This window comes from Ranitomeya variabilis, chromosome 7 (genome assembly GCF_051348905.1).
Source record: "Ranitomeya variabilis isolate aRanVar5 chromosome 7, aRanVar5.hap1, whole genome shotgun sequence".
In the NCBI taxonomy this organism is placed as follows: Eukaryota; Metazoa; Chordata; class Amphibia; order Anura; family Dendrobatidae; genus Ranitomeya; species Ranitomeya variabilis.
In genome coordinates, this window is record NC_135238.1 from 206,333,783 (window position 1) to 206,349,303 (window position 15,521).

At 44.4% G+C, this 15,521-nt stretch overlaps 1 protein-coding gene across 5 annotated transcripts in view; it reads left to right on the forward strand.

Moving 5' to 3' along the window:
- The window catches only part of LOC143784474 (FAST kinase domain-containing protein 1, mitochondrial-like), an 88,200-nt gene that overhangs the window by 35,923 nt on the left and 36,756 nt on the right, over positions 1 to 15,521 (forward strand). The window contains exons 1-7 of one of the 5 annotated variants that reach the window (XM_077272762.1): positions 6,387 to 6,515; positions 7,827 to 8,203; positions 8,294 to 8,362; positions 9,808 to 9,933; positions 13,546 to 13,944; positions 14,648 to 14,758; positions 15,189 to 15,320. In XM_077272762.1, coding sequence (XP_077128877.1) covers positions 7,869 to 8,203; positions 8,294 to 8,362; positions 9,808 to 9,933; positions 13,546 to 13,944; positions 14,648 to 14,758; positions 15,189 to 15,320 — 1,172 coding nt within the window. In that variant the 5' untranslated portion in view covers positions 6,387 to 6,515; positions 7,827 to 7,868. Of the gene's footprint in view, positions 1 to 6,386; positions 6,525 to 6,658; positions 6,863 to 7,826; positions 8,204 to 8,293; positions 8,363 to 9,807; positions 9,934 to 13,545; positions 13,945 to 14,647; positions 14,759 to 15,188; positions 15,321 to 15,521 lie in introns of those variants that run through there. The other 4 variants (XM_077272761.1, XM_077272765.1, XM_077272763.1 and 1 more) reach the window with 4 other exon arrangements.

Sequence of the window (15,521 nt, forward strand, 5' to 3'; positions counted from 1 at the left end):
GCTCGAGTTCATATGAGTTTATGCCAGCAGGGGGCGCAATACCGCAAGTCTAGGTAGCTATGATCCCCTGCTTTCATTTCATTCCCCAGCTTTTACAGGCAGGGATAGCTGCATTTTACAAGCTTCTGCTTGTAAAATTATTTAACCCCTTCTGATGGATTTACATCGTGGGACTTGACTGTAACGCCGGAGAGGTATGGGATATTGTTGTTTTTTTATTTTAACTTTGCTTCAGGTGACCAGGGTCTTCAATTGGATTGAGCGTTTAATAAACTATTACAACACCATGTGTCTTTATTTCATTAAAATACTTTATTCATAATGTGTGTGTGTTTTTTTAACCCTTTAATAATATTGGATTAATAATGGATAGGTGTCTTATTGACATCTCTCCATTATTAATCAGGCTTAATGTCACCTTACATTAGCAAGGTGACATTAACCCCTTATTACCCCATATCCCATCGCTACTTGAGAGTGGGAAGAGAGAGGCTAAGCACCGGAATTGGCGCATCTTACAGATGCGCCATTTATGGGGCGGCTGCAGGCTGGTATTTGCAGCCAGGAGGGGCCAATATCCATGGTCCCTCTCTAGGCTATGAATATCAGCCCGCAGCTGTATGCTTAGCCTTTCTAGCTATAAATTATAGGGTGACCCCACGTCATTTTTTTGGGGTCCCTGTGAGGCTGTGGCCTCTGATACAGCTAGGGGGCGCTGTTTGTTCTCCCCAGAATGTGCATGCAGACGGATGAAGTCCATAGGTGTGCATGAGAGTCATGGATTTCCGGTCTGGGTTTTCCAGGTGGCTGAAGGCCACAGGTTTGTGTGTGTTTAAAAGCCCTGCAGTAAGGGGTTTGGGTGTGTCAGGCCGTGTCAGGCGTCTGGCCAGGTGAGGCCAGGTGTGTGAGGTGCACGTCAGTGTCAGTCTGGTGTGTGCTGGTCTGCAGAGTGCATGGAGGCCAGCAGAGCCAGCACCCAGGGCAGCTGAATAGCCTGGCACCCGCAGCGTACACAGAGATGCAAGTCGTCCATGGTACTGGTCTCGGATGTGGACAGTCCTGTGCCCGGAGGTTGACAGTCCTGTGCCCGGAGGTGGTTGTCCTGTGCCCGTAGGAGTCGGATGTGGACAGACCTGTGCCCGGAGGTGGATGTTCTGTGCCCGGAGGTGGACGTCCTGTGCCCGAAAGAGGACTAGCATGTGCAACGATTGCAAACAGGTGGATATGGTGCCCGGCTGCTATCCGGAGGATATCCTGAACTGTGTACGACTGTGTGAGTAAAGAGTCTGTAAGAAACTTTGTCTTATTTGTACGCGGCTGCACTCCAGAGGATAAAGAGTGCAGTGCGCTGAGCGAGTACAGAGACTGTGATACAGCGATGCAGGACACCCACGGGAACTAGTCAGAGGAGGGCTGGCGTGAGTAGTGTCTGCAACATATGAGGCTGTGTGTATGGAGACGTATAGAGTCTGAGATGGCGTGCGGTCGCCCAGGGAAACTGGACAAGGGAAGTCTGGCCTGTTTAGGGACCGCAAATCTAAAGCCATGTGAAATGTATTGTATTGAACTGGTGTAAACTGATCACTGAAGTTATATGCATTTATGTGAACTGGACTTTAATGCTGTGAAGAAACACATTAAAAGAGACTTTTGTGTTTGAATTTGTGGGTCACTGCTTCTTCACTGCATACGATGCTACTACAGCTTTACAGTCCCCTATATTTATAGCCAGTAAAGGCTACGCAGACAGCTGCGGGCTGATATTCATAGCCTGGAAGCTCCATGGGTATTAATCCCTTCCCAGGCTACAAACATCGGGCCCACAGTCGCTGGCTTTCCCTCTATGGCACCATTTTTTTCTAATTTTTTTTTTAAATTAAACATTGAATTAAGGCCGAGGTCAATACTGCCGTGGGCACTCGGGACCCGAGCATTCAGCTGCATAGAAATACATGCAGCCGCACACTCCGGCACTCCGGTCCCAAGTGTCGGCGGCAGTGCCGGGTATTAAGATGCGAGACTCGTCCGAGTTTCTCGCATGTGTGATCCATTTATCGTATCTATCTATCGTATCTATCTATTATCTATCTATCGATGTATCTATATATCGATAGATATATTCATAGATAGATATATCGGAAGATAATAGATATATCGATTGATAAATAATAGATAAATACTATAGATAGATCGATAGATAGATATGATAGATGTCTATCGTATCTATCTATTGTATCCATCTATCATATCTATCTATCTGTGTGTGTAAACATTATTCTTCAATGGAGTATGTAAATTAAGAGGTTGGACAAGAAATGACATCACAATTCTTTTTTTTGGTGTATCTTTATTTGGTTTGCAAAAACACACAAATCCGCATCAAAAAAATGCATTAAAAGGGCATCAAAAACACAGGTGACCTGCCAGTGACCTCAGGTGCAGATTTGGTGCAGATTTTAGCTGCATCAAATCCTGAGCAAATCATGACCGTGGAAACATACCCTTATGCTGTGTGCTGAAAAGACGCGCTGCATGTCCGTTTACGCAGGTCTGCCGCCTGCGTGTTTTAACGCATAGTGGAGACAGGATTTCATGAAATCCCCTACACTATGCTGTAACATCTGGACGCTGCGGGTTTGATGCTGCTGCTCTACGCAGCGTCAAACCCGCAGCGTTTCCTAACCGTGGAAACACAGCCTAAGCTACATAAAGATATACCCCAAAAAAAATTGTGATGTCATTTCTTGTCCAACCTCTTCATTTACATAATCCATTGAAGAATAATGTTTACACACAGAGATAGATAGATGATAGATAATAGATAGATAGATCTATAGATAGATAGATAATAGATATATCTATAGATAGATAGATAATACCAAGCCCAATGTTTAGTAATAAATATAATAAAATGGTATATAAAGAGTTAGGCCGGGATCACACATGCGAGAAACTCGGACGAGCCTCACATCTTAATACCCGGCACTGCTGACGGCACTCGGGAGCAGAGCGTGCTGTTGCATGCATTTCTATGCATCCGCATGCTCCACTCCTGAGTGCCGGCGACAGTGTCGGGTATGAAGATGCGAGACTCGTCCGAGTTTCTCGCATGTGTGATAACGGCCTTAAATAAAGACACACACACAAAATCTGCGTTAGGCCGGGGTCACACTTGCAAGAAACTCGCATGAGTCTCGCACTTCAATATCCGGCACTGCCGCCGGCACTCGGGACCGGAGTGTGCGGCTGCATGTATTTCTATGTAGCTGAACGCTCCGGTCCCGAGTGCCGGCGATAGTGAAGGGTATTGAGGCGAGAGACTCGTGTGAGTTTCTCGCAAGTGGGACCCTGGCCTTGAAAGAAATATGTTTAATTTAAAAAAAAAAATGAAAAAAATGGCGCCAGTGAGGGAAAGCCAGCGACTGGGGGACCAATGTTTGTAGCATGGGAAGGGGTTAATACCCATAGATCTTTCCAGGCTATTAATATCAGCCCGCAGCTGTATATTTAGCCTTTACTGGCTATAAAAATAGGGGGACCCCCCCAAAAAAATGACGTTGGGGTCCCCCTATAATTTATAGCCAGAAAGGCTACGCAGACAGCTGCGGGCTGATATTCATAGCCTAGAGAGGGACCATGGATATTGGCCCCTCCTGGCTGCAAATACCAGCCCGCAGCCGCCCTATAAATGGCGCATCTGTAAGATGCGCCAATTCCGGTGCTTAGCCTCTCTCTTCCCACTCCCGAGTAGCGTTGGGATATGGGGTAATAAGGGGTTAATGTCACCTTGCTATTGTAAGGTGACATTAAGTCGGGTTAATAATGGAGAGGCGTCAATAGGACGCCTATCCATTATTAATCCTAGAGTAGTGAAAGAGTTAAAAACAAAATAAAGACACAGCGAGAAAAAAGTATTTTATTATTATTAATTTAACCATACATACCATACTTCAGCGCCTGCAAAAAACGTAAAATAATAAACCGTAAACTCCCTGTCCGACGCAGTCCAATTAATAACGAGTGTCCCACGATGATCTCCCCCATAGAACAGTGACATCTGGTGATATCACTGCTCTAGAGGACCTCCAGTGACACACTGACAGGAGACAATGGCTCCTGCAGTGCATCACTGAGAGGTTACTGTAGTTCACTGGTCTCACTTTATGGCAAAAGCTGCGTGGGAACTTTCTCACACAGCAATGCCAAAAGTGAGACTAGGGACTATATTTTACAGTGGCAGAGGAATACAGTGCGGAAGGATACCTTCCTCCCGTCATTGTATTCCTGGAGCCCCTAGTGTTATGATCCGGTGACTTTGGAGCCGCATGAGACTTTCTCAGGAGAAGTGGAATCTGTACTGACCGCAAACCCTGAACTTAACACCGCAACTAGAAGTAGCCGTAGGGTGTTGCTAACATACCCTAGACACCTCGACACAGCCGGAGGACTAAATACCCCTATAGATAGAAATAGGAATACTAACTTGCCTCAGAGCAGACCCCCAAAGGATAGGCAGCCCCCCACAAATATTGACTGTGAATAGGAGAGGAATGACACACACAGGCAGAAAACAGATTCCAGCAAAAGAGGCCACTCTAGCTAAACAGGGAAAGATAGAACAGAATACTAAGCGGTCAGTATTAAAACTCTAAAAATATCCACAGCAGAAAATACAAAAAGTTCCACAATCTAACTAAAGACATGGAATGTATATCTGCAACTCCTGAGAATCCAACAAGATTGAGAAATTACTGATACAATCTAAGCTGGACAAAAAAACACTGAATAGCACTAAATCATAAGCACACGGCATGTGTGCCACGAAAACCAGACACTTATCTTTGCAGATTTGGCAGCAAGGCAGAGGAACCAGGCAAGGACAAAACCTCCAAGAACAATGGACAACTGGCAAGGACTAATGAATCCTGCTCACCTAAATACCCCAGTCAGAACTGCAATCAGCAGAAACACCTGACCAGGGCTGCAACCCAGAGACAACTGCATTACCACCTACAACCACCGGAGGGAGCCCAAAAACAGAATTCACAACACCCTAGAGAGCGGTCTCATCAGCTGATGTTGCTGCTCTCCACGGGAGATTGTCGTGGGACACTCGTGGATTTCTGCGGACAGGGAGTATATTGTTAGTTTGTTATTTTAATATTTTTTTTACAGATGACACTGGCTTCGGGGAACAAAGTGACAAGTGATGGTGAGTATGTACTCTATGTTATATGTACTGTATGTCTATATGTATGTAATGTATGAATGTATTGTATGTATGTAGTATGTATGTTGTATGTATGTAGTATGTTGTATGTATGTTGTATGTAGTATGTATGTATGTATGCACAGTATGTAGTATGTATGTAGTATGTTTGTAGTATATAGTATGTTGGATGTAGTATGTATGTTGTATGAATGTGGTATGTTGTATGTAAGTAGTATGTTGTATGTATGTGATATGTTGTATGTATGTTGTATGTATGCAGTATGTTGTATGTATGTGGTATGTATGTATGTATGTAGTATGTATGTTTGTGGGGGTTTTTTACAATCCACACATTAGCCGGATGATGGGACTACTACTGTCCTATCATTGGCTAATGTGTCAATCACTGTCATTGTAGCAGGCATAGCCGATGGGACTTGTAGTACCATCGGACGATGGCTGCACACAGACACAAAGACCCCTGGCAGGCCCGCAAAGACCCCCGAGAGGCCCGTACAGACCCCGGCAGGCCCGCACAGACCCTCGACGGTCACACACAGACCCCGCCCGCACACACAGACAGGCAGTCTCCGCCCACGCACCGCCCACACTCCATTATAGTGCATCATGACATCATTTGAGCAGCCAATCACACCCATGCCATTAGTTAACATGGCTAAGATGCCTAACAGGATGTGCCCACACTTCTTAGGATCCTCATTGGCTGAATAGAATAAAAATGGCTCATTGCATTATGAGAACTTCCGATTCCGGTATTCGATATTGTAAAAGTATCGGAACTCCGATACAGCGAATATCGGCCAATACCCAATATTGCAGTATCGGAATACTCAACACTAGTGGTTAGCATAGGCTGAAAACAAAGATCACTGTCTGAAGTGCAATGGACAGTGAGCTTGTCTATAAGAAGACATTAGATGTCATGGCGTGGTGTGGCTATTTTTACATTTAACATTGATAGAAAACAAAAACAAGTATGTTTCCAAATGATTAACACTCTCCTTTTTGGGCAAATTTATAACCTGTGATTTAAGGTATATCCTTTAAAATAACATGCCTTGTTGCTATTGGCAACTGTAATTTCTCTCAGCACAGCTTTGTCCTGCAGCACAATACACTGGGTCACCAGCAGGTGGCAGGAAAAATCACTATCAAAGTGACAATCGATGGTTCGGTTATCTGCTTCTCTTGTCTGGCTCTTCCCTTACACGTGATCGTCAGTGAAAGTCAACTCGGCAGTTACCAGGAATCCTGCCGGGATCCCCGACCGGCGTCCATCAGAGTAAGATCGGTGCGTGTGCACCACACAGCGCTCCTACGTGCACACGTGTGCGTCTCCCCCTCACACTGCACCTGTCCTAAGCTCACAGTCACCGTCTCCATTGTGGGAGAAAGTGACGTGTATGTAATGCAGGGCTTGCAAGATGACGTCACAGACGCGACTCTGCGGCGCACATGAAGAAAGTCCAGTCCGGCTATGGCGTCCCTCTGTAGTCAGAGGATCCTGCCTTGTGCAGTGATTTGTGAGCGGATCTGAGCCGCTGCTAGATCGAGAGGTGAATGGAGTAAATGATAAATATGATCAATTATGGGATAGAAAGGAAAACTATCACCATAGAATCCTGCCCGGTAATTGTGTGTGCAAAGTGGAACGTATGACTCCGATACAAGGCTGCCATATATGTGACATTAATCACACCAGATTCAACATCTGCACAACTTTGTACTTTAATAGCTCTGGAAATGAAAATATTGATTCATTTAGTTAATAAAACTGCACTAAGTTTCATTGATTAATTTGCAGATCCCCTGATAGGCTGTTTACAGACTGATCCAAGCTGTGGTTTTCTCTCTTGTGGGAGCGTCTCTCCCTGTAATACAGGCTGGATGTCAGCTCTGCATATACCAGGCTGCTGTTTTCTCACTTGTTATGTATCTATATGTATTATTTATCCGGCGCTTAATTCCTCGCCATATGCTTTCCTCCTTGTTTGTAGCCTGTTTCTTTTCTGCCCTATCTGAGAGATTCTCTCTGCTGCAGATCTGTGTACTTTCCTCTTTCCCTCCCTCCTGCTTAATCTAAAGCCTCCTTCATACTTCCATTTTTGTCTTGCATGAGAAAATCGGATCAATTGTTTTGATCAGAGTGTGACCTGAGTGTCAGCAGTTTTTCTCACGTGTGGAGAAAATAAAAAGCTTCTCTGCCTTCTCCTTTCTGATAGTCTGTAAAAATCGGACTGCGATCTGATGTCATCTGAGTGCGGTCCGATGATTGGCTGCAGAGGTCACGTACATCTACACCATGTCCTCACCTTATTAGCGAGAAGAACCACCAAAGCAACAGTGCTGAAGCTGCCTAATTTTTTTTTTTTAAATCCTGGAAACCCCCTTAAACATAGGCTGGATTGTCAGAATGTATTCGGTGGAGAAACATTTTTATCTTTCTCCTTGTATGACAAAATTGGTCCATGTTTCTCGTATGTGTGAATGAGCCCTTATGACGATGACTTTGCCAAGAATTGCCCTGGAGATGATAAAGTTTATGTTCTAATATACGTTGATGATAAATGCCCCCATAACACTTTCATTGTAGGGGTATAGATATACAATGCCAGCCCCTCTATAGATCGCCGCCATGTTTCCTTGGAGGAGTCCCTTCCGGTTATCGCTGCGACTGCTTCAGACTCATATTGTGAAATCGGACTCCTTATTGGACCAGTTGAAGACATGCACCACGGACTATCAGGTGTTCCAGCTGCTCGGCATGAACAGATCGGCGCTGACCGTCCATCATGTGGGCTGCGCCGTCAATCTGCTTTGGAACTTTCAGGAGGGGAATCCAGAAAAATACAGAACTTATAGGCAAATTCCAGATCATCCGGAATTTCTTGAACTTCGCACTTTAGCACAGAACAAGATTCATCTTCTAGATGACGGAGAGCTGGTGGATATTTTGCACAATTTAATGAAGTAAGAAAACGACTTTATATCCATTATTATATGTGTTCTCAATCTCGGGGTCCGCATTCTGCCGCGTTAACTTTCCATTTTAATTTCCAGGTTTCAGGTGGCGGCACACGATGCGTTAATACAGCAGCTAGTACTCGAAGGCTGGAGAAGATTAGAAAGGTGACTTCATTTATTCCTATTTCTGGTTTTGACATAATAACTGTTTAGAGGAAAATATTACGATCAAATAGAAGAATTGGCATTAAATGGTTTTCTTTCTCGGTCTGAGCTAAGCCTGTAAACCTCAGTTACACCACACAAAGGCAGGTCAGCCATACTAGGGCGTGTAGGGGTCTGTGTGCACATCGGGGGCTGACAACTTGCTTTTTGTATTTTTCTGGACAACTTCTCAAAAAATCCCAGACAGCCAACATTTTTTACAGGTGCCTTTAAAAAAAAACTTAATAAATCATTAAAGGGGTATTCCAAATCACCAAGATCCTATCCCAATATGTAGTAGGTGTAATAATAATAATATTAGCAAATACCTCCAATTAGAAATGTAGCATAGTTCTTCTGATAAGCTATGTCTCTTACCCCATGTGATTTTACATTTGTACACGTTCAGTATTTGGTCATCAGTATTTATAATCCATAACCAGGAGCGGGTGATAAATACAGAAGTGGTGACGTGTTTCTATGAGGGTGAGTGTCTACGGTAAGTAAACGCTGCGTGTTTGATGCTGAGCAGAGCTGCAGCGTCAAACACGCAGCGTCCAGATGTTCCAGCATAGTGGAGGGGATTTTTTGAAATCCCATGTCCACTATGCGTGGAAACCCGCACGCGGCGGGCCTGCGACTCCGGACATGCTGCGCGTCTTTTCAGATCGCAGCATGTCCGTGCTACCTGCGGCGACGCTGCGTCGCCGCAAGTAATATCACAGGGTCCTATGGCGAGGGGTGCGATGATCCCGGATGTGTACAGTACACATCCGGCATGATCGCGTCTCAGAAAGGGGGCGGGGCTTAGCGCCGAGCGGCTTCGCCGCTCCGGCGATACCGCCGGCCATCCTGAGCGTGGACACACACCCTTATACTTTTCCTCTGATACTGACCACATACTGATCGTGTGAACGTGGCTTAAACAGTGAAATCCATGGGGAAAATCTACCAAAAGAATTGACATCACAATTAACCCTGTGAAATTTAGTTTCCACAAGGAAGTTTTCCACCGCAAGTGGATCAGATTTTCGAAACATTGTTCACATTGCTGCTACTGGAGTGAAAATTTGCAGCAAATTCGTACTGTATGAACAAGTCTTTGCAGTCCATCCAACCCTGGATTCTATAGGTTCTTGTTAGATGGAACTGTAGCGCAGATATTTGTGTTTTTTTGTTTTGTTGGTTTTTTTTTTGTGAATTTTTCATCTGATTTGTTTTGAGAGCTCATTCACAAGAGATTTTTAAATGGGACGCCCATGGTTTGGAGCGACTGCCTGCTTTTTCTTTTTCCAGAAAGGGCCTCACGCTTGTCCAAGTGGGGGTTTGGAACACAAAATGGTGTAAAGTTTTGCGGCGAGTGTAAATCCGCATCTTGTGATGAGGATTTCCTTTTTTATACCCAGGTTTGATTTTCCAACATTGGCAAAGTTTGCTGTATGCTTGAAAAAACAGGATCTGACCACAAGTCCACTTATGGGACAGATAGCCGGGATTGTGGACCGGAATCTGGAGGACGCCAATGACCCTGAGTAAGTATGGACCTGCGGGCCAGTGATACAGAGAGAACCTGACGTAGAGCACAGATCCTGACAATGGAGGAAATTCTAAGTCTTCAAGTCTCAAAGTTTATTAGAAAGTTTCATAAGTTTTCATTAAGTAGAAAATTAATTTCCTTTTTTTTTCCTCTTTTTTTTAGCTGTTTTTGCTAGCGATAAATCATTACAAAACTAGCAAGACATTTTCATATAACTATGTATATGCAGGAAAACATGTCTGACGCCATTTGAAATCGCTTTGAAATTACAGCATATAGCAATTAAAAAAAAAAATCAATAATGTGAATTTGAGATTTTTGAGCCACAAAATGTACTCTGTCAAGGCTGCAACCGATTAGTGTTTGCTGATTGGCTGCAGCGGTCAGGAGACATCACCTGCAGGGAATAGGTAGACAGGCGGATTCAGGCAGGAAATGATCAATGTCCTGTAGGTGAAAATCTTTTTTTGTTTTCTTTTTACAACACTTTGAATACATTTTAATACCGGAATTAAAAATAGACACTCCCTTTAACACGTTTTTATAGTCGCAGATATCAGTGACTGTAGTGAAATATGTATAAATATATATATGTGTGCAGTGAACTATGTATAGGTTTATTGTGTGACTAGTAATAATGTAACATCTGTCCTGAAGGCTGCATGTCTCACCCAGGTGTTAATATGTATTATCCTGAGGCAGCAGACTTCTGTCTCCAATCTCACCAGGGGGTCGTGCTGGGAACCAAGAAGAAAGGGAACATTTGACACCTCCTAGTCCTTTAGAAGAGAGATGTCAATTACAGCCTGACACTATCTGTGGGAAGCTTTAAGGTACCTTCACACTAAACGATATCGCTAGCGATCCGTGACGTTGCAGCGTCCTGGCTAGCGATATCGTTCTGTTTGACAGGCAGCAGCGATCAGGATCCTGCTGTGCCATTGTTGGTCGGAGAAGAAAGTCCAGAACTTTATTTCGTCGCTGGATCTCCCGCTGACATCACTGAATCGGTGTGTGTGACACCGATCCAGCGATGTCTTCACTGGTAACCAGGGTAAACATCGGGTTACTAAGCGCAGGGCCGCGCTTAGTAACCCGATGTTTACCCTGGTTACCAGCGTAAACGTAAAAAAAAAAAACACATACTCACATTCAGGTGCCCGGCTTCCGCTTCCCTGCACTCCTCCTGCATCCTGTGTAAGTGCCGGCTGTAAAGCAGAGCGGTGACGTCACCGCTGTGCTCTGTGGGAGATGCCGGAGATGTTCGGCGCTGACACAGGATGCAGGAGGAGTGCAGGGAAGCGGACGCCGGGCACCTGAATGTGAGTATGTGTTTTTTTTTTTTACATTTACGCTGGTAACCAGGGTAAACATCGGGTTACTAAGCGCGGCCCTGCGCTTAGTAACCCGAAGTTTACCCTGGTTACCAGGGGACTTCGGCATCATTGGTCGCTGGAGAGCCGTCTTGTGTGACAGCTCTCCAGCGACCACACGGCGACTAAACAGCGACGCTGCAGCGATCGGCATCTTTGTCTGTATCGCTGCAGCGTCGCTTAGTGTGAAGGTACCTTTACACAAAGAATCTCAGAGAAAATAATATATTCATTGGGGGCACGGCCGTGGTCCAATCAAAAACAAGCAATTAGAATATCAACTTGAGGGGCTGGTCTAGAAATCTGACCTCCAGGGTGACTCTATGGGTATGTGCACACGATGCGGATTCTGCTGCGGATTTTTCCGCAACGGATTTGGAAAATCCGCAGTGCAAAACCGCTGTGGTTTTCACTGCGGATTTTCCTGCGGTTTCTTCTGCGGATTCCTCTGCGGGTTTTCAACAGCACTTTCCTATTGGTGCATGTTGAAAACCGCTGCGGAATCCGCAGAAAGAAGTGACATGCTTTTTCTTTTTTTTCGCTGCGATTCCGCGCGGATTTTTCAGCATCATGGGCACAGCGGTTTTTTCTTCCATAGGGTAACATTGTACTGTACCCCGCATGGAAAACTGCAGCGGGTCCGCAGCGTCAAATCCGCTGCGGATCCGCATCAAAAACCGCAACGTGTGCACGAAGCCTATAAATTTGGCTTGTATGCATTCAAAATTGTTCACATGTGAGGGCAGTCTGGGAAGCTGATGTGATCCAGACTGTATTCATCCTACCCTCAGGGAGCAGAAGCAGACTACAAGTTAGCTATTTCTGTAAGTTTTCTCCTGTTTATTTTATACAGTTTTGCATAGTTGTATGTCTTTTTATTATCATATTTTTATACCTTTTTCTTACTGTAAGCACTGATCCTTTTTGTATTAAAGCATAAAACTTTAACAAGTTGAACCTTGTATGTTCTAAAGAATCCATAGCCTTAAACTTTGTTATAGCGTTATGAGTGGCAGACAGTAGGAATATATTTCCGGGACTCATCGCCCGTGTGTGTTGGTGAGTGGTGGCATCGTGCATGAGCAGGGTGTGTGGCCTGGGTCAGTGTGTGATTTATGCTCCCATTACAGCATAGGACAGAGGTTGAATGCTGGACTGAGAGAGGGGAAATAAACTAACCCTTGCAGGCGCAACCCCAAGTCACGTACTGACCTCTGGTAAGTAACGAATTATCGGCAGCGCGGAGAGAGGTATCCGTGACAGTGACTTTATGGGGTATTTTTATATTAGTGGTAAGATAACAAGTGAATCTGTTAGCCTCGGTTTATTTAACCAGAAAATTAGAAAAACTCCTACTTTTTTCCAAAACCGCACCACCCCGTTCCGTATGATCGGTGTGGAAATGCAGCTCAGCTCAATGAAAGTGAATGGGGGTGAGTGGCAATACCACACACAGACTGCCGTCACCGGGGGGGGGGGCGCTGGTTATGGAAGAAAGCAGCCATTGGTTTCTAATTCTGTGCAAGATTTATGGATTTCTTATTTATTGAACCCTCCAACATGCTTGGGTTTTCACCTAAGGAAGCTAAAAAAAAAAAAAAAAAAAAAAAAAAAAAATCGTAACAAAACCAATTTGTTAAAGGGTTGTCATATGAGGATGAAAATTGCTTCTCCAAAGCGACAGGTGCAGCTTTAGTTGTGTATGGAGCGGAAAACAAAATGCGCTCTTCAAGTTATTTCTCATTAGATGTGGATTTAGATTGTAAAATTTTATGTTAAGGGGATTTTCCAGTTTCGGAAAACTCCACTTTTCTGGTTGCAGTCGATTTAGAAAAACAAAAAACTTTGTTGCGCTTTACTCACCCTCCTTGGGTCCAGTGCTGTATCTCTAACGCAGCTCCTAGTGTCTCTTAATGTTAGCAGCGCAGCAGCCAATCACTGAGTCCTGTGTCTCGGCATGAGCCTCTCAGAGCTCAGTGATTGGTTAGGCACTGCACCCAATAATGGAGTCCGGGTGCAGTGGTGGAGACTCAGTTCTGGACCGGGTGAGGGTGAGTAAAGTTTTTTTTTCTTTTTAAACCAAACTGCAGCTGGACCGACACTGATTTTCCAGAACCATAAAACCCCTTTGAGGCCCCCGTCTTTTTAGCTGTCCTGTTTTGTATCACTGTACTATATGCAGTCATTATCTGGTCTAATGTCACATCAGACGTAACCTTTCCTCTGCTCTGTAGGTCTTTGTCCCGTCTCCTGGTCTGTTTGCAAGCAGTAAGCTCGCCGAGCCTGCAAGAACGACTAATCGAAAAGACAGAGTCCGTCATCCACAGACTCGACCCGTCCGCCATCAGGCACGCGTTCAGGGTGCTAAGGCTTTTTTATAAGTACAAGTTCACATACGTCTCCCTGCTGGAGAAATACGACAACTACTTCAAACAGAATATTGGAACAATGGACGCCAAAAACCTGTGTAACATCACCGGCCTGTATCATCAGCTGCGGCTCAACGGTTTGGACTTCCCAGCTAGGGCGAAGCCGAGGCTGGTGGAAATGATCAAGACGTGCAATGATCCCGAGACTTTTGCAGATCTGTTTGATGCCTTAAGCAGAATGTCATCTGATCCCATAAGAGACAGGTCAGTGTCAGAAACCGCATCCATCTCTCCTTGGCCGAGTACTTGGCATACATCGAAAAAATGTCTTCTAAGGTTTAATGTCCATCCTTAAAGATTGACTCTCGTTTAATCAAACTTTGCACAAAAAAAGTAATATATTTTATTAGAGAAATAGCTTCTTTCTCCACTTATGAGCCACTTCTCCCTCCTTCATTCCTGAACTCACCATCCACTCTGGAGAAAAAAACGCCTCAATTCAGTCTTGTTCAAGACAAAACAGCTGCCTTCTCACGGAGGTGTCAGGTTATCCATGGTTACGACCACTAGAAACTAGCTGTCACTATATCAGTAGTCGTAACCATGAATACTGAAGGTCCTGCAATGCCTGCACATGAGGAAAGAAATAGCAAATCAGAAGAACTATACTACATTTCTAATTGCTAATATTATTATTATTGTACCTACTACATATTGGATAGGAACTTGGAGATGGGAATACCCCTTTTAAGTAAAGTGATTTTTTTTTTTTTTTTACCACGTCTGCCTCATTTTGACGCAGGTGCTGAATGCGCCCATTGCTTGTTGGTCCGCTATACCAAGTAAATGGGCTATACAAGACAAAACCCCATTAAATTGATGATTTAATTTCTGGGAAATGGTGATCTGCTCCTCTAAGTCATTTCTCTATAGAAACGTCTACAAAATGATCTTCATTTCCCTCCAGACTTGAAGAAAAGCTTCCGACCTTCATTGATGAGATGAACCTGAGCCGACTGCTGCTCGTCCTGAAAGCAATGGTGGAAATGGACTGTAAAAACAACGCGCTCATCCACAAGTAGGAATTTTGGTTTTACTGCTATTGTTACTTCCTAAAACCCTAGAAGTGTCAACAATGGGGGCGTTATGGGGCCAGGACTTTATATAGGAGCTTGTCTTCGAGCTACGGTACCTGGGGGAGGACAGTAAAGAGCTGGGCTGTGCCGGGTGGGCACATTGTGTACATCTGGCCGGAGCTGATTGTTGGGGTCTCGGACCTCCACTGGTCTGATATTGATGACCTGATATGCCTGGACTATCCTTTTAATGTTGATCCACACTTAAAGTTCTATTTACTTGGTGCCCACTTTTCTGGTCTCCCATGGGGGGCTTCATGGAGGTGGCTCCTTCACCGTGGGTTGTACATTGAGGTCCGAGCAGTCGTTATCAGGCACTAGTCGTAGCGGGAATGTGCATTTCCTAAACTGTTTTTCTTTTTCTTTCTTTAGAATTTTCCTCCTCTTACAGAAATATCTAGATATCTGCAAACCCATCCAGCTGTATTATATAACTGAGGCCGCGGCCCATCTGTCCTATCAAAACACCAAGTTATTGAAAGAACTACAAGGACATCTGCAGAGGTAAGATCCCCGTAAATTCTGCTGTGCTTTATCGCCTCTCCAGGGTGTCACCAGTGCTGATGGGGAGGATTTACCCATTATCAGTTTCAGACATTTTACTTTCTAATTTTAGAGAATTATTATCTTCCACCAGATGTTTCTTGGATTTTATTTACAAAAAAATAAAACAGATAAAAAAAAAAAGCAAACTGCATTATGTGA